At 40.3% G+C, this 22,198-nt stretch overlaps 1 protein-coding gene across 3 annotated transcripts in view; it reads left to right on the forward strand.

Moving 5' to 3' along the window:
• Positions 1 to 22,198, forward strand: part of MYO3A (myosin IIIA) — a 191,110-nt gene that overhangs the window by 83,607 nt on the left and 85,305 nt on the right. For all 3 annotated transcript variants that reach the window (XM_089533391.1, XM_089533390.1, XM_089533392.1), the window contains exons 4-5: positions 6,402 to 6,506; positions 9,843 to 9,942. In XM_089533391.1, the coding sequence (XP_089389517.1) occupies positions 6,402 to 6,506; positions 9,843 to 9,942 (205 nt within the window). The remainder of the gene's footprint in view (positions 1 to 6,401; positions 6,507 to 9,842; positions 9,943 to 22,198) is intronic.

Genomic DNA, 22,198 nt, shown 5'->3' on the forward strand with positions numbered 1-22,198 from the left:
GGAAAATAGGCTGTTTCTGCTCTACTCAATCAAGAAAGATTGAGGCAGAGACTGTCAGAAGCACTGTGGGTTGCATAAAATGCAACCATTGGGTGCTTGCAAGCCATTGGTTGCCCATTCTTGTTACAGTCTTTGGTACCATTAGCTTGGAACTGGAATCTAAGCAATTTGCTACATCTAAAGCAGAACAAGGGTGAGCAGAGTTGTTCAGGTTAGAAATCTCTTTATATGCCTCTCACAGTGCCTGATGGCTATTAAATTCTGAGTGGCTTTCAGCTTCTGTCAATCCCATCAAGGAAAATAGTTACTACATACTCAATTGGACTGTTTTTGTACTATCACAACTGCATTTGGAGTGGTTAGAAAAATGGTCCACTTCTACAGCTATCAAAAGTATTAAATTGTTTAAAGAAATATATGTTTACCATATTGTGTGAGTTTTGTCCTATAGTAGGAAACAGTATGTGCTCCATGTGGAAAGTAGGCATTCTGTACTTATCGCAAAAGATTATAACGTAGAGCAGAAGGTGGAGCAAATTACATGTAAAAAGTCCTGGATTCAATTCCTGTTTCCAGGTTGTTGTTGTTTTAAAGTTTCTGAAACAAATGATTTGAAAGACATTTGCTTGAGTCCAGACATCTGTAGCCTGTCACTGTAGACATCAATGGGCTGGATGAACTAGTCATGAAACAAGGTATAAGGCTGATTCCTATGTCCTCACAATTCCTGTAAATTTAACAAAGGCAAAGCTTTGAAATCTACCAGGCTTCTACAAATATTAAGCTTGTATAGTGTGTCTATGTGCCTTCTTCCAAGTCACCTGTCAATTTAGGGTGACTGCATGAATTTCATAGAGTTTTCTGAGGCAAGGAATCCTTGGAGGTGGCTTTGCTAATTTCTTCCTCTGAAATATAGTCTACATCACCTGGTATTCATTGGTGATCTCCCATCCAAGTACTCACCAGGGCTGACCCTGCTTAGCTTTCAAGATAAGATGGGATCTGTTGCCTTTATGGTAATTATTATTGTTATTATTATGTTGTACCTATTGTTTTTGATTTGAGGTTAAGGAGGGAGGGGGATTGTGGGATTTAATTCTGTTGTATTGTATGGATTTTACTGATGTAAGCCGCCTCGATCTTGTTGGAGATGCGTGGTAAAAATAAATAAATAAATATGTTGTTGTTGTTGTTGTTGTTATTTAGGTATCCAGGGACTCAGACTTAAGCTAGAGAGAAACAGTGGTATATATGCATATCTAAGAGCCCTGAAAATTGTTTCAAAATTCCTTTTTATAGTAGTCATAATTCTGTGTGCATAAGTAACTGTCACCTAATCTCAAATAGGTTTTTGAAAAATAGAAAAAAATAGTTGCTTTATACCAAATCAGTTATTGGTCTATCTACTCAGTATTGTTGATCCTAACTGAAAACTTGCAGACTTGCTATCAGACATCTGTCCTTCTTAACCCTACTTAGAGTTTCCAAGGATTTTATGCTTTAACATTAAAATATGGCCTTTCCTTCAACTGAAAGGTTGACACCAGAATGCTTTTGCACTTACAAATTACTTGTGGTTTTCCCATGAGCAGCTGGTTCACCACTGTAGGAGCAAGAAGACTGGCCTTATTTCAGGAAGGCTCTTCTGTATTCCCTGGTGGTGTTTCCATTACAAGTGCTAATGTGGTCCAATCTTATTTATTATGTACAGCTGGCCCTGCATCACAAACACCTAGAATTCAGACCAGAAACGTATTGGTAGCCAGTACAATTCTCTCAAGACTATCTTGATATGCTGTCTACATAGTAGTCCAGTCAGCTAAATGTACTAGCTGCATCTTCCAAGTCTTCTTCAAGGGAAGCCCCACATAGTCAAACTGAGAGATTACCAGTGCATTGACTATGATGGATAGGTTATCTCTATCCAGGAAAGATCCAAGCTGATGCAGAAGTAGAAGCTGGTGCCAAGCACTCTGTGCCTCAGAGTCCACCTGGGCCATCAGTGACAAGGATGGACCTAGGAGCACTCCCAAGCTTTGTACCTGTTCGTTCAGGGGGAGTGCAACCCTATTCAGGACAGACTGTTTACCTGATTCTTGGACTTAAGAACCACCACTCCACAGAGTCTCTATCTTACTGTTTAGCCCAATATAGGAGAAATAGAGCTGAATGTCATCAGCATGCTGATGCAGATGCAGATGTAGTCTTTCATAGCTTTTAAGGTTAGATTGGAGTAGGTGGATTCAGGCTGGCTGTAAACATGCAAAATCTGTTTACCAGAGACAGAAGTGTAATGAGAATATACCGTAGCAGTATATAGTTTCAGTAATGGATGTACATTCAAGGATTTTTGGGGTGTGTGCATGTGAGGGTATTTTCCCTTTCCAGTTTTGGATTAGTATTTATCAAATACATAGTCTTTTTTCTAAATGCCTTTTTTCAGTTATGTGGAGCCATTATTTCCCTGAATGATTGTTGCATTAGCAGATTTTTCCTAGTACTTTATATTCTGTGTGACTTCATGTTATCATGGATTGAAGTTAATATTTGCTTGGATTCAAATGGTTCTGGAATGGCTTATATTAAAAAGTCCATTTTAATAGCAACAGATGACTTTGTTGTAATCCCGGAGTAGCAATTTTCAGCTCCCACTGTTCTTCACCTTTAACCATCCTGCCTAGGGGTAATAGGAATTGCTGTTCAACAACTGGAGGGGCACAAGATGTCCAGCTGTTAGTGTAAAGTATTCATTTTTAAAAAAAAAAAAAATTAACATTTCACCTTGTAATTAGGTTCTGTAAAAGCTTGCTTCCATTTTCATTACTTTTTGGCCCACATATAATCTGGTTTATTGTGCATCTCCTTCCTTGTACTCCTTTATTCTGCTACCACCTGTATGGAAACAGCCAAATAACAATGTGGACAAAAGGAGGGTACTAACTGAAACCACTTTGTGAATGAGGACAAAATGGTCTGCTATAGAACTATTATTCCTGCCAGCATCAATAGCCCTGAAAATAGAGCTGCCCCTCCCTTTGGCTACGTGCTCTAATTATACTACATTATATATTGTCTTTAAAAAGAAACCATGTATGGGAAACAAATGTGCAAGCCAATAAAAGACCCCTCTTTAGACCAGGCTATTTTTCCATGCTATCCTTTATAATTGCTCCTTTCAGTTCAGCTCTACCTTCTTTGATCCATTACGGCTCTAAACCAGCCTTAATTCAGTCATTTCTAATAATCAGAGCAGTAATACCTCTTCTTTACTTCCCAATTACAGTAATTCTGTTCTTCAAAAATCACATCCTTTCTCCCTCTGCAAGATTAAAGATTTGTGACTACAAGTAGTTTTTAGAACACCAAGGTCTGGCAAATACTCGTAATTTTCTGTGGAAAATTATAGATTACAACCCCTTGCTTGGGCAGACAGAGCATAAAGTATTGCCTCTACCAGTGTAGAGAATAAAGGGTAGATTTCTTAACACTTTGTTTTCATCATTATGTAGACAAGCAAAAGCCAGATGCAAGTTTAAGAATGAATTCACAGTAGATATAGATAGATAGTACTGTAGATAGAGATGGCAGTAGCAGTTAGTATGCTGCAGTTCAGTGCATTTTGAAATTCTACATGTATGGATACACCTTAACATTATAATCAAGGTTGGTCTAAAGGCTGGTTTTTAAAAAGTTATCTTTTCCTGAAAGTTTAGAAAAGAATGGACCAATTTATTTTGCATATATTCCATTATTGTAAATAATAGAAATAAGTACCTTCCTTTACAATAAATGCAGATTTTAGTACTCTTTCGCAGTGGTGACTCTTAGTGCCATAATTTTTTTTTTTTAACACTGAAGGAATGTGAAAAGAAGGACTGTGACTTGGATACAAGGCTGAAAATCAACAGCCATTTATCAAGTGGTACCAACACAACCGAGAGTGTAGTAGGGATCCTGGTTAAGTTCTCCCAAGCCTAGCTAGAAACCAAGAACTGAGGAACCATTGATTCTCCAGATGTGTTGGACATCAACTCCTAGAGGCCCAGCCAGCACCTGGAATACTGTGTCTAGTTCTGGGCAACACAATTCAAGAAGCCATGTAAATCAAGATGGAGCAAGCTTGTTTTCTGCTGATCCAGAGACAAGGACATGGATCAAGGGATTGAAACTACAGGAAGAGAAATTGCACCTAAACATTAGGAAGAACTTTCTAGTGTCAAGAGCTGTTTGAAATGGAATACACTGCCTCAAAGTGTAGTGAAGTCTCCTTCTTTGGAGGTTTTAAAATGATGCTGGATGGCCATCTACTGGGAGTGCTTTGATTGTGTATTTCTATGTGGCAGGGGGTTTCCATCTTCCAACTCTCAACATTTGGGTGTCCTTCTCTGAACATGTTCTGATTAACACTGTGATACAGTGTGTATCTGTATCAACTGTAGACATGGATTTTTCTGCTGGTCAGTTTAAGGAAGAATTTGGTCAATAATTCTCAATCCTTTCTCCCCCTCCCCACTCCTTCTAAAATGCATTTCAAAACTAGTTTGTAAAAAGCTGCAGAATATGTCAAGTTAACAGATCTCACATGGTTCTTTGCATTCTTTTTATTTCCCTCTCCTTCTCAATTCACTTTTCATGGTACTGTTGCTAAACCATATGTTCATCCTTTTCATTTTAGTCCAATGGGGGTTGGCTATTTGGGGTGCTGAGGAATCGAAGGAAATGCCTAGTGTTTTAATCTGTGACTGCAAAGAAAGTCATTGTGGAAAGAATGTTGACACAATTAGTAAAAATAGACATTGAGATAAGAGAATTAAATTGGAGGAGCTTCTTTGCCCATGAGGTTTCCCCTGAGCTGTGAAGAAAATAGAACAAGGCTAATATTAACTCAGGGAAAGGTGGGTTGGGGTTACAGTATTTGTACAGGTCAGAGGAAAACACAGGGATTGCTGTACTTCTTAATCTTCCATCTTTTACATGCATTGTAAGAAGTCTCTTCTAAATGGTGTGTCTCCTACTGCCACTAGTTCCACTTTGTAAAAAAAAAAAAAAGGCAGTATAATGGCTATAAGTAAACAAGCTAACTCAGAATACTTATGTATAATTCTTCATGGGCCTAAATGCTTTGGGTTTCTTTTTCAGTGACAGCAATTATTTTATTTCACCCAACTGCAGTATTAGAAGCAGCCTTTCAGTAAAGGCTGGAGAACAAAACTGCTTCTTTACTTTATGCACACCAATGCCTATTAATAGGAATCTCCGTTTTTAAGAGTACTAGATGAGAAACATAATGCTAGTTTCATGGATAGTATATGTGTCTGTATTGTGTATTCATTTGTGCCTTCCATTCACCTGTTGACTTGTGGCAATCCCATGATTTCATAGGATTTACTTAGGCAAGGAAATATTCAGGAGTGGTTTGCCTTCCTCAGCACTTGGTATCCCTTGACCCTTTTCTATCCAAATGTTAACTAGGCCTGACCCTGCTTAGTTCCAAGATCAGATGGGATTTGATGCCATCATGGTATTTAGTCTCTCTCTCTTTTTTCCACTTTTTTGGGGAGGGAGTGCCAATCTCGAACCAAACTGTGCCCAATTTAAAAACAAACCCAAGATCAACTATGGCCCAAAGCAGATGGGTGGCAAGGAGCAGCCTCTGACAACTCTGGCCATGATCAGCCCAGGATTGTGGCAACCAAACAGCCTGCTCTCAAAACAGGCCGCTGCCACAGTCCCAAGCGGGCTGCTGCCAGGAGTACAGTACATTAAGTCCAAAAGCAAATTGCAGTGGGAGAAAAAAATGCTGATTAAAGAGAGGAAGGAATGATTGGCAGTTGGAGGGATGACATTGGGTATGATGTGATGGGACTACCATGGAGAATCTGGCAGAGCTGAGTTTTCGCAGGGCTGAAGACTGTGGATTTTGTGGGCTCAAAAGTGATGCCACTGTTTCCTGAGTAATAGTGGATTTCCCTGCAGTGCCTGGGAGTTTGAGGTTATTGCTGCTTATAAGTTAGACATTTTTGCTGTAGCTGCTGCCTGTTGCAGCAGGAATTGCAATACAGACACTTAGCTCCATAGTTCTCAGTAATTCTAATTTAGTGTTTATTGTGCATTAATACAGCAATGTTTCTTAATGTCCTAAAATGGCCAGCTATTGTATCTTTATTGAAAATAATTTAATGGAAAATATTTGCGTAATAAAGAAGTTTCTTTAGAATGGGAAAACTGTGAAAGATAGGTAGGAAGAAAAAGAATATTTGGGGATCAGTAGCAAAAATGGGAGAATAAATAAAAATTGATTAGGAACTAATTCTTATCATAGGAAGCCTGTCTAGTAAGAGGTAGGATGTTGCGACAATTACTTTTCTTTCTTTTGTAATTTTGTGTTTATACACCTATAGCTGTGTAATGGAGGCTCCGTAACTGACCTCGTGAAAGGATTTTTGAAGAGAGGGGAAAGAATGAGTGAAGTTATCATTGCTTACATTTTACATGAAGCCCTTATGGTGAGTAAAAACATATAAATAGTTCAAATTCTGTTTCTGCTTTTTGACACAGAGTGAAGTGTACAAATTGAGTAAGCTCTATTACCTCTTTCCTGGACTCAGTTGTTCCCTACACTTTTGTCTTTCTTTAGCAGATAGATAAAGTATTCATAGAGACAGGTTGCTAGAGTAGGTTTCCATATATGATTTTTCCCGCTTATACCTGTTCCCTGCCCTCAACTACGGCTGAGTATCCATAGTCAAGGTTATGTACTTTGAATACTGCTATTAACAGTTACAAGAAAAAAGCTAATGGCTGGATCTCTCCCTTTTCTGCTCTCCTGATATATTCTGAACATTTAGCAGGCTTATGTGGATGCTGTAGATTAGGGCCATTTTTATTTACTTAGGCGAGGGAAGGATTTGATTGTATACAGTGCTTTCTTTCCCCATAATTTGAATTGGGTGAAATTGGAAGGTAAAGGCCTCTGGTTTGTAGACCTAACCTGGCTTGTGGAGGTAGGATTCTACAACCGCATCCTCCTAAATACACATGACTGTCATCAAAATATTATGTTTGTGGGTTCTTCTGACTTGGGGGGAATTTAAGAGTTTAATTTATTATGCATTTGATTTTTATTATTTATTTAATTTCATTTGTATGTCACCTTTTTTCCAGAGTGGAGAAATGAAATACAAATGAAATAAATAAATACATTTTTGTACAGAAGTTACCACAGTCACAATGATTTATGAATATTGTCAAAACTCTGAGACTGAGAAAAAAAATTGTAGTATAAGCTTTCATAGACTGAGTTTATTTCATCAGATACATGCCGTGATGTGTTTATAGACATTTATGCCCATGAATGAGCAGGGATGTGCGTGCATAGTAATGTTGTTGTTTTGTGGTTTGTCTTCAAGATATTTGGAATTTATGGCCACCCAAAGACATTTTCTTGGCAAGAATTGTTCAGAGCAGGTTGCTTTCTCCTGAGGCTGAGAGACTGTGGCATGTCCAAGGTCACCCAGTGGGTTTTGTGGTTGAGCTGGGAATCAAACTCTGGTCTCCAGAATCATAGTCCAACATTAAGAGAAATGCTAAATGTTTAGGTAAAGTGATGAAGTGACAAGTTCAGTTTTAGCTATGGTTTAAAGTCGTCAGGGTGGGCACAAAACTGGGGGGGGGGGGGAGAGAGATTCCCTAAAGTCAATATGGGTAGGTAACCATATGAATGATGGAGGGAGTTCTTGAGAAGTAGCATGATGATGACTGGGAAACAGAAAAGAATTGTGAACCCCTGACGCTTTTCTCATGAGGCTGGGGTATTAACTAATGTTATTTATTTTATTTATTTTGAGTATTTATACCCTGCTCTTCAGCCACAAAGGCTCTCAGAGTGGCTTACTTTTTTTTTTTAATTAGACAGTTCCCTGCCCTCAAGCTTACAATCTAAAAAGACATGACAGAAAAGGATAAGGGAATGGTCGTGGGGAAGGGATCAAGTTCATTGGTTCGTCTCTCCCTCTGGATCCATGGACATGACAGATGGGTTGGAGGGAGGGCTCTTCCTTATACTTTGGGCTAGACTTGATGAAACTGGCCTGCCTCTCTCCCCCTCTGAAGCCGGATGTGTAGTATGTTATGTGTAGTATGCCAGGAAATCATTGTCTCACTTAAACCCATTGTCTATGGACTGGAGTTTGTGGATGTATCTCAATTCTGCTGTTACTCTTTCCAATCGCCCTTTGAAGTGTTGTTGTTGTTGTTGTTGTTGTTCAAGGACCACTGTTCTGAGATCTGAGGTAGAAGACTGAAGTGTTCTGCAACTGGTTTTTTGTCTATTCCCATATCTAATGTCTGATTTATGTCCATTTGTCCTCTGGTGGTGAGACTAGCCTATTTGTCCAATGCAGAGTGTTGAAGGGCATTGTTACAGAGGGTCACATATATCCCATTAGAGAATGATCAAGAAAAAATATCTCAACTGTTGTGGGTGATGACATTTCCTATATAGATGCATGGGCAGAGTTGGCATCTGGGTTTGTGGCAAGATCTCGTGCCCAGAACTGAATGTGTCACTTCATCACCATACCCACAAACTTTGCATTTCTATCACTAGTCACACAAATATCTACTGATTCAGGGGCATCAATATCTGTCTATAAGCTGTCTGATCTTGGAAGCTAATCAGGGTCAGCCCTGATTAGTACTTGAATGGGAGCCTAGCAATAACTATCAGGTGCTGCTGTAGGCTATGTGTCAGAGGGGTGGGGGGACTGGCAAAACCACTTCTGAGTTTTCCTTGGCTAAGAAAACCTTAGGAAATTTATGGGTTCCAGAAGTCCACAGGCAACTTGGGGGCTCATACCCAAACATAAACCATTCACTCCATGCATCTGATGAAGTAGGATAATCTGCTTTATCACAACGATAACAAGAGTTAAACAGGAAATGTCATGTGATAAACATCAGGCATTTCCTGTTTAACTCTCGTTTAACTCTTGTTTAAATCCTTGTTTTTCCCCTAGTGAGAAAGTTTATACTACAAACTTATTTCAGTCTCAGAGGTGCTACAATATCCTTTTTGTTAGAGAATAAAGCCTGATATAAAATGTTCAGATGTAGAAGAAGTGACAGAGGTAACTATGGGTCACTTGTAGTCTGATAACCAAGGAATTGGTTACAGCTGGGTCAGGACATGTGATGTATCTGCAAGGTCATCATGTGCCAGAAAGCACTGGGAAGTGTTGAAAAACTATTGTAAATATACATGGTCATCTTGCTTGGGGGTCAAGAATTAAGGTGACACAGCAGGAGGAGGGTGGCCTTAGTGGCTGCATGGCAAAAAGCCCAAGCATCATTGTACAGTGTGGGTTTCTGGTTGGTTGGTCGGTAGTGGATGTGTAGCTTTGGAGTTTTGCTTTCTGTAAGTATTGCAACTGAAAGATTAAAGAGCCTCTTTGGAGAGAAGATTGCTTCAGCATGTTTTATCAGCATCGGAGGGAAGGAGAAGATTCTTGAACAGCACAGACAGCTCCGAGTCAGTTGCTTGGTGATTATCCTCCCAAGTGCTTCCAACGCAAGACTGCGCACTCACATTCCAACACTTCTGTATACTGATCCAGACTAACATGGCTATGTCTTTGAATTCTTTATCACCATGGAATGATTTACATACTAATGATTATCTCCAAAATTATATAGCATTTCAAATGCAGAATGTTCTGTTCTTGAATTATATTGAAAATAATCTTAATTATACTCTTATTATGCAAGTATACTAACATATCAAAAAGTTATATATATTTTTAAATTGTGTATTAATGGGCTTTATTACCACATTTTCTTTTCAGGGACTTCAGCATTTGCATGAAAACAAAACCATCCACCGTGATATCAAGGGAAACAATATTCTGTTAACCACCGAAGGAGGTGTTAAGCTTGTGGATTTTGGTAAATTACTGTGCCTTTATAGCCTAAGTGTCATTGCTCTACAGGGGTGTGTGCATGTGTTGTGAACAACTTAGGATCTTGACCAGCCTTGTGTTTAACAACTCACCTGTAGCTGTGGATATTCAGGTGAATGAGTGGGCTGACAGAAGACAAACCTGTCACTCCATTCCATGTTTGTTCCTTGGTTTCCATGTTGGCTGTGGATGAAGGAAAAATCAGTCCTCAGTCCTTTCCTCCTTGGCTGGCCAGCTGGGTAGAAGTCATTTTTACTACTAAGCCTACTAAGAGGTTAACAGTTCAGTATATGGTGCTGGACTGAAACAGTAATGGTCCCAGTGAACCAGAAAACTCATTGGGTGATGTTGCATCCATTGGACCTTTCACACTGTGACTAAACTCAAAGGGTTGTTGTGGAGATAAGTGGGGAGGAGGAGTGCTTTTTTGTACATTGTAGACAGATATGTTAAAAATATAATAAATACATAAATATAAAAAGAAACATATTGACTGTGGATGACAGAGATTCTAGCCTCTTTATCGGGGTAATAAAAGGTTTTTGCAGGATAGCTGGGTTTTCAGGATTATTTACAAGGTTCTTCTGGGTATATGACATTATCCTGTGGGAGGAGGTGTAGCTCTCAGCCTTTAATATAGTCATGTTCCAACTGCTTATTAGATGATAGAAAGTAGCAAATGCACTGTATCTGAAGTCTTCGTCAAAACAATTTGTGATATGTTGAATTTAGGTGTGTGTGTGTGAGAGAGAGAGAGAGAGATGTATTCCCACTTGTTTTATGTGTAAAACCTTGGCTGCACAACGATGGGATGGTACAAGTTTCCATCAGCTCGCTGTCTGTTCACCTTCCACCAACCCTTACCAAAACATAGCAGGTATCTTCTACCCACCCGATGCATACATATGTGTATCTATAACTGTCTAATATTAACGTGTGTGCTTGTGTTGATTTAAATGTTTAGAAATCCTATGTAAATTTGGAACACTAATCACAAGTACAGTCATCCCTCCATATCTACAGATAATTTATCCACGAATTCATCCATCCACATTTGCAAATATTTTTAAAAATATATAAATTCCAAAAACAAAGCTTGGTTTGGCCATTTTATATTAGGGAAACCATTTTACTATGCCACTGTATTTAATGGGACTTGAGGATCATCAGATTTTGGTATCCACAGGGGGTCCTGGAACCAAACCCCAGCTGATACCAAGGGCCTACTGTATGTTAGGGAAGGCCAAATAGTTCTGAATGCCCATGAAGCCTAGGATTGTTAAGAAAGCTGAGGTTCTGAGAATCACCTCTCAGGATACTGTGCTTACTCATGCACCCTTGACATTAACGAGGCTGGCCATTTCACTCAGTTGTAATTAGGTCAAATCTATGTGATAGAGCCCCATTCATAACAGAAAGAGAATGCTTCATTCAACTGTAAAATAAATCATCAACAAAGAGGAAAGCTGATGGGTCAGATACACATTGAGCACAAAGATGTTGAATGAGTCTGTATTTTTTTGTAAAGGCTTCAAAGGGGAAGAGGCTTGAAATAATAAAAAATAAACTGAATTAGTGTGTGGATTGGTTGAATATTGGCTCAAGTGAATTTTTTTCTAGTGACTATACGAGTTAGTTCACTGTGGACATTTTATAGCTAAGGAATTAAGGCTTAAAGACAGGAACATACCTTTGGATATATCCAGAGAAATCAAAATTTGATTTTGTAATATTTTGTATGTGGAAATATCTCTCTAAAGCAGCCTTCCCCAGCGTAATGACCTCTCAGAGCATTCAATTACAACTCCCAGCATCTCTGGCCATTGTGTGTATGGTAGAGGAACAATATTCAAAAGAGATATACAAGACCTCACTACCATTAGCAGCCATTAAAAGAGTGGATGAATTCTTATCCCTATTGGTGTTTTTGTGGTTGTGCTACCCTTGCATTCTGTATTATTGGGTTTTATTTTATTTTATTTTTATGTATTATTATTACTGTGACATGATTGCTGTTGGTTTTAATTGCTGAAATTGCATTACTGTAATTTTTCAGTTGCTGTTAAATTATGATTTGAATTGTAATAGGAATGCTTGTGGAGAACCAATATGGTGAAATAGTTCACAGAGGCATACCTAGCATATTTGACACTCAAAGTGGATATTTTTTAACACTTTGTCATGGGGGATAGTCTGACCTAAGCAGAGCAGTAGTGGATAGGGGGTCTTGGAGATGTCTTATCGCCAGGGTTGCCATAATTGAGCATTGACTCAAGGGCAGTTAACAGCAACAAACAGCTCAACAGAACTTGTGTTCCTCAACAATGTAATGAGCTGGTATAAAACAGATGGTGAATTTTTCTATTTCAGTTCCATTCTCCTTCTTATTTTTCTAACTTGTATGTATGTTTTCACCCAGTTTTGCATTAGGATTCTTTGTTTAAAATGTCAGTGTAAATTTTTATACTTTTTGGTAGATTTAATAATATATGGTTTTGTATGCAGTTCTTTGATACACACATCTTTGCATGTGCTTACTCCTGAGATGTTCATTTTTTTTCCAAGCAATTCTATTAAAATGTTTTTCAGTATATTTCCATGCATATTTATGTACTTGTACACATTTTTCCTCTAGTTTACATTATTTTATTTTTTGAGTAGAGAACAGTATGAGAATCTTTATTAAAATGCACAAGTGCCTTTTGATTCACATAGGCCCAGTACATACGGGCCCTTACTGACACCCTCATAACATGCTAGGGTTGCCTGGAAGCGAAGCGCCCACACTCCCCGCAACCCTAGCACATGACAAGGGAGTAACAATGGCGGCCCCCTGTATACATAGTGCTGCCATTGTTACATAAGCGCCGTGTAGTGTCTGCACGGCGCCAGTGGCGCACTTGTTCTACCACCACCGGGTTCTTTTTCCGCCGGCGGGAAGCTGCGTGGTTTGGCGGCTGCAGCTTCCCTCCGGTGGAAAAACAGGCACCAGCAGGCCACCCTTTTTGGGTGGTCCGTCCTGTGCCATAGGCTGCATCTGCACTGCAGAAATAATCCATTGTGATACCGCTTTAACTACCCCTGCTGAATGTTATGGAATTCTGGGAATTGTAGTTTTGTGAGACATTTAGCCTTCTCTGTCAGATAGCTCTGGTGCTACAACAAACTACAGTTCCCAGAATCCACAGCATTGAGCCATTGCAATTAAAATGGTGTCAATCTGGATTATTTCTGCAGTGCAGATGCAGCCTTAGTGGTTTTGTTTTCTGTTATGTATCTTTCAGTTGACTCCAGTTTATGGGGGTTTGGCAATCCTAGTGAGGGGGTTAGCAAGATTTATTCAGAGGAGGTTTGCCAATGCTTTCCTCTGAAGCTGAGACAGTGCAAGTTGCCCAGTGGGTTTCCAAGATTGAGTGGGGATTCGAACCCTTCCAGAGTCCTAGTCCAGAGGCTAAATTAGGTGAATTCATATAAAAATCTGAACTAAATAAGTTTACTTACTTCCTTCATAACACAGTATTACTTTTCTTATAATGATCTTTCTTCTACTTTCAAATAGTATTCCCCAGTTGAAATTATCTTCTTTGTGAATCCCTCTAAGTCTAAGAATTTTTGCTCTTGAGTAATGTAGCAGGATGGTATTTTATTTAGTGCTATTTAATGCATAGCATGTGGCATGTAGTCACAAACAATTAGACTGAAGTTTCTAAATTAACTTAATTTGACTCGATTAATTTATTTAATATTATATTTTCATGTACAGCTTGCTTTAGGTGATCAAATTATGGAAAACAGTTACAAATGTATGGAAAGGGAGAGAAATTCATTTTAGAGAGTGCATTATAAATAGCTAGATAGCTTAGGTTCTCCTGGCTCTCTCAGGCTCGCAGCTTGGGTGTTCTCCTGGACTCATCTCTGAGCCTGGATGCCCAGGTTTCAGCAGTGGCTAGGAGTGCATTTGCACAGTTGAAACTTATACAGCAATTGCATCCGTTTTTTGAGATGTCAGATCTGGCTGCAGTGACACATGCCTTGATTACATCCCATATATATATATATTTATATATATATATATATATATATATATATATATATATATATTATTTTTTTTTCTCCTGCCTCTTCTGGGTGGATCGAGGGGGGATTACAACCTAATATAAAAATACAAATACAAGCACAACATTAAAATACATAAAGAGTTAGCAGTTAAAAACAACATATCAAAAAGTGACTGTGGAATAAAGATGTTCCAATCCTGTTCAAGGAGATGGATCTGTATATCTTATACAAGGTCGGGTGGGTATACTCGCCAGAGGAGCTCCATCTTAACTGCCCTCTTAAAGGTCTCCAAGGAGGTGGTAAGACAGATCTCTTCCGGGAGACTATTCCACAATCTTGGAGTGGCTATAGTAAAAGCTCTTTGGGAAGTTGAGGCTAGTATAGTTGTTTTCAATTTCAGCAAATTCTTCCCCGTTGTTCTGAGAGTGCAGGGCGGATTATGTAGGGAGATGCGTTCCTGTAAGTAACTCGGGCCCAAGCCATGTAGGGCTTTAAAGGTAATAACCAACACCTTGTATTGCACCCGAAAACAAATTGGTAGCCAGTGAAGATCTTTTAAGATTGGTGTTATACGGTCAAACATTGAAGAGCCAGTGACCAATCTGGCTGCCATATTTTGTACTAATTGAAGCTTTCGAACTTGGTGCAAGTGTAGCCCCATGTAGAGTGCATTACAGAAATCAGGATGAGAGATTACCAGAGCATGTACAACTGCTTCAAGGTCCTTTCGGTCCAGGTAGGGACACAGTTGGCATATCAACCAAAGTTGGTATCAAGCACTCCTGACCATCACATCTACCTGAGATGACAAGTATAGAGACGGATCCAGGAGTACTCCCAAACTGAGAACTTCATCCTCTAGGCAAGGGGAGTGTGATCCCATCATGACCTATATGGCTTAGGTCCAGACTACAGTATCTGAGGGATCATATCTCCCCATATGAATTAGCCAGAGCCCTAAGATCTTCAGGAAAAGGCTTTCTCTAGGTTCCACCAAGATCACAAGCTCACTTGGTGGGAACACGAGAGAGCGCCTTCTCGGTGGCTGTTCCCATCCTCTGGAATGCCCTTCCACAGGAGGCTAGGCTGTCCCCCTCCCTGCCTGCTTTTTGTCAGCAAGCCAAGATATTTATATTTCAGCAGGCATTTGGTATATAATTCATATCAGGGTGGTTTTTATAGAGTAGGTGGGTTTTAGTTATGCTTTTAACATTTGTATATTTTGTGGGATTTTATATTGTGTGTAGTTGATTTTAATTGTTGTGAATTTTACTGAGATTTTAGATGTTTTCTCTGGGTTCCTCCGGGGAGAAATGTGGCATACAAATGAAATAAATAAATAAAGTACATGAAAAGCCATGGATAAAAATATCAGAGCAACATTGTTAAAAGCCCTTGTGATTAGTTTTCAAATGGATGTCAGAATAAAAATGTTAGCAGGAAAACAACAAGGAGGGAACCAAGCAAGGGGAAGTTCCAGAGCCTGGGGACAACCACCAAAAAGACCATTTCCCACATTCCCATCAGACATGAGAGTTACAGAATGGAAAGAAGTTAATATGGTCCCAAGCTATAGATCCTCTATTTCTGTAAATTTGGAAAGGGAGCAGCATTGGATCGAAGTGATCAGTTGAAAAGCAGGTGCTGTGCAAGCAGAAGTGTTTTTATTAACACAGAGCCATGTCTTGCTCTTACTTTGAATTTTTATGACCATCAATACCGGTAGTTGCTTCAGCAATGCAGGCTGTAACTATTCATACTATTGTTGTGTTCTCTGTTGCTGTGGCCAGCTTGCTAATGGTGAGGTTTTCTGTGCTTAGCTTCGCTGGTCCTCAGATGTCAGAAACACAGGCCTGGTACACACTGGTGGTGAAATGCCGTCCCTCTTTGCTGCTCAGCGTTGCCGCAGCAACCAAACCATGGGGCAACAATGCACAGCAAAAAAAAAGAAGCCGCCTAGAGCTGCAACTCAGCCCTATGACGTCGCTTCCTCTAAGAGACATGTGGGCACTTAAACATCTACATGCCCCTGTGTGGGTGGTGCCGGTCAATAATATCACCACCTGCACGTCATAAGGCTTGGGAGCATGTGGTTGGTTTGTGCTCCCAAGCCCTACTACTGCCACCAGAACACTGCTTCCTGGCGGTGTGTACCACGCCATAGTCTGCAACTATGGCCTTACTCAAAGCTTGTTAGCCTCCATGAACTCAGGGTGACTTCCATGCCACAGTGAGGCTGCTCAGTAGGACTTAATGAAAAATATCTTGCTATAACATCTAAGCTGAACAGATGCAGAGGAAAGGAGAGCAGAGCTCTTTAGAGGAGGTAATTTCAGCCACTCTTGCTTTTCTGCTTTTGCATATGAAGCTGACTCTTCCAGAACAATAGATTTAGATGAGGCACTCTTGTTGATCATATCAGGTGAGAGCAGTAGTTTCTCTGTATCTCATCCAGTGCCAAACTGTTTGCACAGCTGTCTCAGTATGGCATGTGCTGTTTGAAGAGAAATTGCCTTTTTATCTCATCTTTAACCGCAAACTTTAACAAGATATTTCATAACCACTCATTTATTAAAAAGAACATTTTATTCAATCATACATTGAAAACTACAAACAAATTAGGAGGGTTGTAGACATCCATGCACTATGCTGAATTGAATGTACAGAGATGTCCATAGGAGTTCATATTCTAATCCAACCCACTTCCATTAAGGCACACTGTCCTTTATAACCATTTGTTTGCCATATTACCAGAAGTAGTTCTCTGTCCACAGAGGCTTATGCCAGGTTTCTTGCTCACCTGCAGAAATTCTCTGTGTATACATCTGTATGTATAGAGAACTCTTTCTCGTGAATGTTACTGATGTCCATCGCAAGGTATGCTGAAGTCCATCACAAGGTAGGGCTAGCCTAGTCTGTGTTATCTCTTTCCAAACAATCAATCATGGTTTGGAGGGTGCATGGGCACTTCTGACAAGAACTGCAGCAAGATAGGAGATAAGTGCATACAACCCTTTTTGGCTAGCTGATGTATTCATCTCGCAGGGTAGGAGTGGGATCATGCAGGCTCACCAGATGTTGGTGGGTTGCAGTTCCCAGCATCCATAGGCAGCAAAGCTTAGGTAAGGAGTGTCTAAGATATAGCAGCACCCTTTGATGAAACTATATGTAGTAACAGCAGCAGCAGTGGTAGTGGAATCTAATATTGAAGTGTAGGAGGGACGGTTATTAATGCTAAAGAGCTGGCAGTCACAAATCCTTGATGATCGAACCCACAGATCTCCCAGTAGATCCTGATCTTTCTTTGGTCCATCTCCAAGCTAAGGGATGAGCTGAATCAACAGGACAGAAAGGGACAGCTTTGCTTGTAGCATCAGGCAACATGACTAAGCCAGAGGCTAAAACTCTGCAGTTAGTCATCTCTGAGAAACAGAGGGAAGATAATTGGCTTTTTATTTAGAATATTTGACATTGGCATGACACACGTACTGGAACACATTGAACCAACTGAACTGAACTGAAAAGATTTATTTAAGCAGCTTGTGGAAATCCAAGCCGAACTAGACGATATGGTAAGAAACCTGTGTGTGAGAGTTAGGTTATTTAGGAGTGGAGGATGGGAAGGTGAAGCTCAACTTTCCCTCTTCCCTCCAGCTAACTTCAATCCAGGTAGATTTTTCTCTTGTAGGTCTCTAAACCTAAAAGAAACTTCCATTCCGCCCTAGAAAGCTGTTTACAAAGATGCCACAAATAGATAAGATTTCAACTCCTTGCTCTTTTCCATATGTATTTGCATTCATTAAAAAATGCTTGGTAAAGTGGAAGACAGTAGAAAAATAGACCATTTCGAGGTAGATGGTATTCCTCTCATATATTTAACTTACTAGAATATGTGTAAATATAGGCAGTTAAAATCCCAATACCATATTCTCCAGACAAATAAATGTGGAGTTGTGAAGTCAAAGGCTTTCATGGCCGGCATCCATCTCTGAAGATCCCAGCCACAGATGCTGGCAAAATGTCAGGAATAAACTCTTCTAGAACATGGCCACATAACCCAAAAAATCCACAAAAAATGTGGAGTTAATCTCTTTTTTAAAAAGGTGTTTTCTTTTATCGTCATTTGGATCAATTTCCCCAAAATCTGAATATTCACATCAAACATCTGCTTTAATAAGCTTTATCTACCCTGTCTTTTCCCAGCTTCTTTCCTCAGAGTAGTATCATAAGGTAGACACCTCAGGGAACAGAGCATGGGATCAGTGGATCACACTGTTGCCTTTCTCCTAGAGGACATCTGCTGATGATGTCTTGCCCCCCTCACTGTGCTTCTGCCTCCCCACCCTTGTTCTTTGCATTCTGCTACTGCATCTCCTACCTCCCTTGCTGCTTGTACTCTATTATTCTCCTTTTCCTCTTCTGCCTGCTCCCTCCTTCACCCTCCCTTTTCTCTTCTGCTCCCTTCTTCCCTCCCTCATCCTCCCTTCTCTCTTCTGCTTGCCCCCTCCCTCCATCACCCTCTCTTCCCTACTGCTCCCACCCTCACCTCACTTTGTGCCTTTGCAATATGCTTCTCACTTGTTTCTTGCACTCCCCTGCTTGCACTGCTCTCTCTTCCTCCTCACTCACTTCCCCAGCTTTACGTCATACCCTCACACAGCAAGCCTTCCTTGTTTTTTGTACACTATCACTTACACTGCTTACTCTTCCACCTCTATGAACTCTCTTGCTTCTTGTGCTGTGCTACTTGTGCCACTTGCTTCCTTCTTGCACTCTGCTACTTGTGCCACAGTCACAGCTTGTTCTCCTGTGTTTCCTACTCCCTCTCTCAGTTTGCACCCTACCATTGTTCCCTTCCCTTGCTTCTTGTACTCTTCCGCTCTCAATCCTTACTCGTTCATCTCTCCTACTCCTTCTCTTTACTTCCCTTATAACCTTGAAGTACACTCCTCCCTTGCTTCTTGCACTCCACCACTCATGCTGCTCATTTAGTTCATACACTGATGTTCCCTTGCTTGCTCTCCTTTCCCTCTTGCTCTTTCCCTAATCTCATCTTGAGCGCTCACAGTGTGACCTTCCCTTGATTCTTGCACTCCACCACTCAAACCGCATATTATCCCTTCCCTTCTACTCCATTCTCTGGCCATACCTCTGTCCTCTCAATGCACTTCTCCTTTGCTTCTTGCACTCTATTGCTCATGCACTTGTTTTTTGCCCTTCTTCACTCTCACAATTCACTCTCTCATCTCTCCTGCCCCCTCCCTCGCCTCATATTGTGCACCCACTGTGCATCCCTCCCTTACTTCTTGCTCTCTTCTGCTTGCACCACTTGCTCTGCATTTCTTCATGCCTGAAATTCCAGGATGGACTTGTTTCTTGTAGAACAATTTGACCATAAAATGCCTCCACATTTTGCCTTACCTTCTACAAAAGCACCAGATACTTACTTTAAAAAGAAAGAGAGAAAGAAAGAATGAATTTTGGAATCCACACCAGACTGTAGTCCAAATGGGCATGAGACAACACCCTTGGAATCCAGATAAAACCTATCCAAACTTTGTATATAGCAACCCTATTCATTACGCTTTAACTTACATTCCTGCTGATCTAATAATAAACAACTCACTAGAACTGTTGTTGTTGTTGTTGTTGTTAACTGCCATCGAGTTGACCTCTGCTTATGGCAACCCTGTGGATGAGACAACTCCAAGACCCCCTGTCCTCCAGCTACCATGAAGCAATGATAGCATCCTATTCCAATCAGAATTCTAGTTGCCCTGTATGAGCTTTGTATGAATCATTCCATAAAGCATAGTCATTAGTCAAAGCAAATTCACTTGAAACTGTTCAGAAATAAGTTTTTCTGAGCCTTGAGCCTGATGTTCAGTAATGAGTCAGAGAAGGGCTTAGTGTTTTCTTTTAGTCATGCCAACATGTATCAGTAAATAAAGCTTTCTGCTTCACTGATTTCAATCAAGTGCTATTGTGTTTGTCACTGCTCCACGCACCAGATAATACGATACTCATATGTCACTTTCTATGGAGGAGCACAGCTGGGACTTTGAATGGCTTGATATGGAATAATAAGACTAGAATTGAAAATATATATGTCTGCAGATCCATCAGTAAAGATAGGCTAGTGGTGCCTAATATCACTATTCTGCAGGCTATTTCAGCCTGACATCTTAAAGAACCAAGGAAGGTCCAGGGTAACTTTCTTTACAGGGGCTGTTCCACAGCTTGGGTAGTGCCAGAGGTAAGGACCTGTCCCAGTACTTTAGATGGCGAGGCCACATGAAGCATGACTTTTGAAGAACAGCTGACTGTATTGAAACTTCCACTGCATCTCTGAATGATACACAGTGACACCAGGTTTGATGATTACTAATTTTCCCCTGCAACATACAACTGTGCATGTAATAGCTGCATTCTAATCCATACTCAGTTCAAGTGAAGCAGCAGTGAACCGCAGTAGGCCAGTGTTACAAATGGGCAGAGCTTGGATTACAAGTCCCAGTGGCTCTGCTGACTAGATAATTGTTTTCCAGATTCTACACTCAGACATACAATATTCTGTGGATTTTTATCCAGGCATTATGTACCCTGATGCAACAGAGCAATGCTTTCAAGACTTCGTGCCTTTGTGTAAGATTTGCATTGTGGTTTTAATCCATATGGCTGTGTCTTATATATTTACATTTCCTCTAAAAATAGTTTTAAACACATATTACTCACTCTCACACACAAAAAGAAACTAGTCCATAGAAAAGCCATTGTCAGAAAACTTATGCGTCAGCTGGCTTTAGGCTTGACTGGTTGAGGGAAGTGAAAGGCAATATTGCCAAGTGTGGTATGCTCACATCATGATCCTGTCCTAAGAGGCAAGAGCCCAAGAACATACCATTCAGCCATTGATGGAAACTGAAATGCCAGGCTACTGGCAAGAGCAAAAGGTTAATCTTAATACTAATAATTTTAAAAAACATCATTAAGAAAGCAGTGTCTCATGATTAAAATTTAAAGCATACATTCTGTTGAATCCAAAAAGAATATTTGCATGCTCTGATAAATTTTGGCACTTAGATGAAAGGTATGGAACATTATTTCAGTGCAGCTTCTCCTGTGAATTAATGTTAGTTTTATGTTTGCCCTTTTGTCAGTGAAGCAATTTATGTTAATCAGATCTGACAGTGTAGCACAATAAGAGTTCATCCACTGCCCTTTTCCTTTGGCATGATGGTCCATATTTGTGTCCCTTTGCCAAACTGATGTGAATTACATTTATATCACCACAGGCTATATTGTCTGAGGAAAAGGAGGCATGTCCTTCTCTCCAAATCATAAATACGAGTGCCTGTATATGGACATGGCATAGCTTTGGCAACCCTTGGGCAAGCATGAGTGAACAGTGTGTAATCTATACTGACAGAGGAAAAGACCAAATCACCTTTTCTTATTTTTTGCAGTGGTACCCTGAATGTAGAGTTTCCTTGTTTCCATGGTTACATTGGCTGCATTTGCTCAAAACTATAAGCCACAATTCTGGGTAATCTTGGCTTACCAATCATTAACACTGGCCCTTATCACACGTGAGATTGGAACTCAAATCCAGAGCCAATTCGATTTGAAGGGGAAGCAGAGTCAATTCGAATCCAAAGCAATTTACATGATGCATTATCACACGTGAAGAACAGAATTGTGGTGATTCCTGAGTCAAAGTGGAGTGAGTGCACATTCAGTTATCACACTGGTACATACCATGCAGATTCAAAGATTCAAATTGGAACCCTTGTGCATGCTCAGTGGGGCTCTGAACGCATTGTGAACCTTTGCACTTCTGGGGTGAAGAAGGGGGACACTTCCTGGTTCTATTTTTACATGAATGCTAGCCTCACGTGAATGATGGCTTCACGTTTCTTCCCCCCTTCTATTTTCCCATCCCTGGCAGCCAAATTCAAATGGGTCCTCCGTGTCAGAGCCCCCATCCATTTCAACTACATCTACATCTATCCTCCTGTCATTCTCCTCATCTATTCAACTACATCTACATCTATCCTCCTGTCTTCTCTTAGGTTGCATCCGCACTGGGGAAATAATCCGGTTTGACTCCACTTCCACTGTCCTGGCTCAGTGCTATGGAATTCTGGGAGTTGGAGTTTGTTGTGGGGTCCTTGGCTCGAGGC

The sequence above is a fragment of the Sceloporus occidentalis genome, unplaced genomic scaffold (genome assembly GCF_023333645.1).
Source record: "Sceloporus occidentalis isolate IW3139 unplaced genomic scaffold, rSceOcc1.0.p SCAF_7, whole genome shotgun sequence".
NCBI lineage: Eukaryota > Metazoa > Chordata > Lepidosauria > Squamata > Phrynosomatidae > Sceloporus > Sceloporus occidentalis.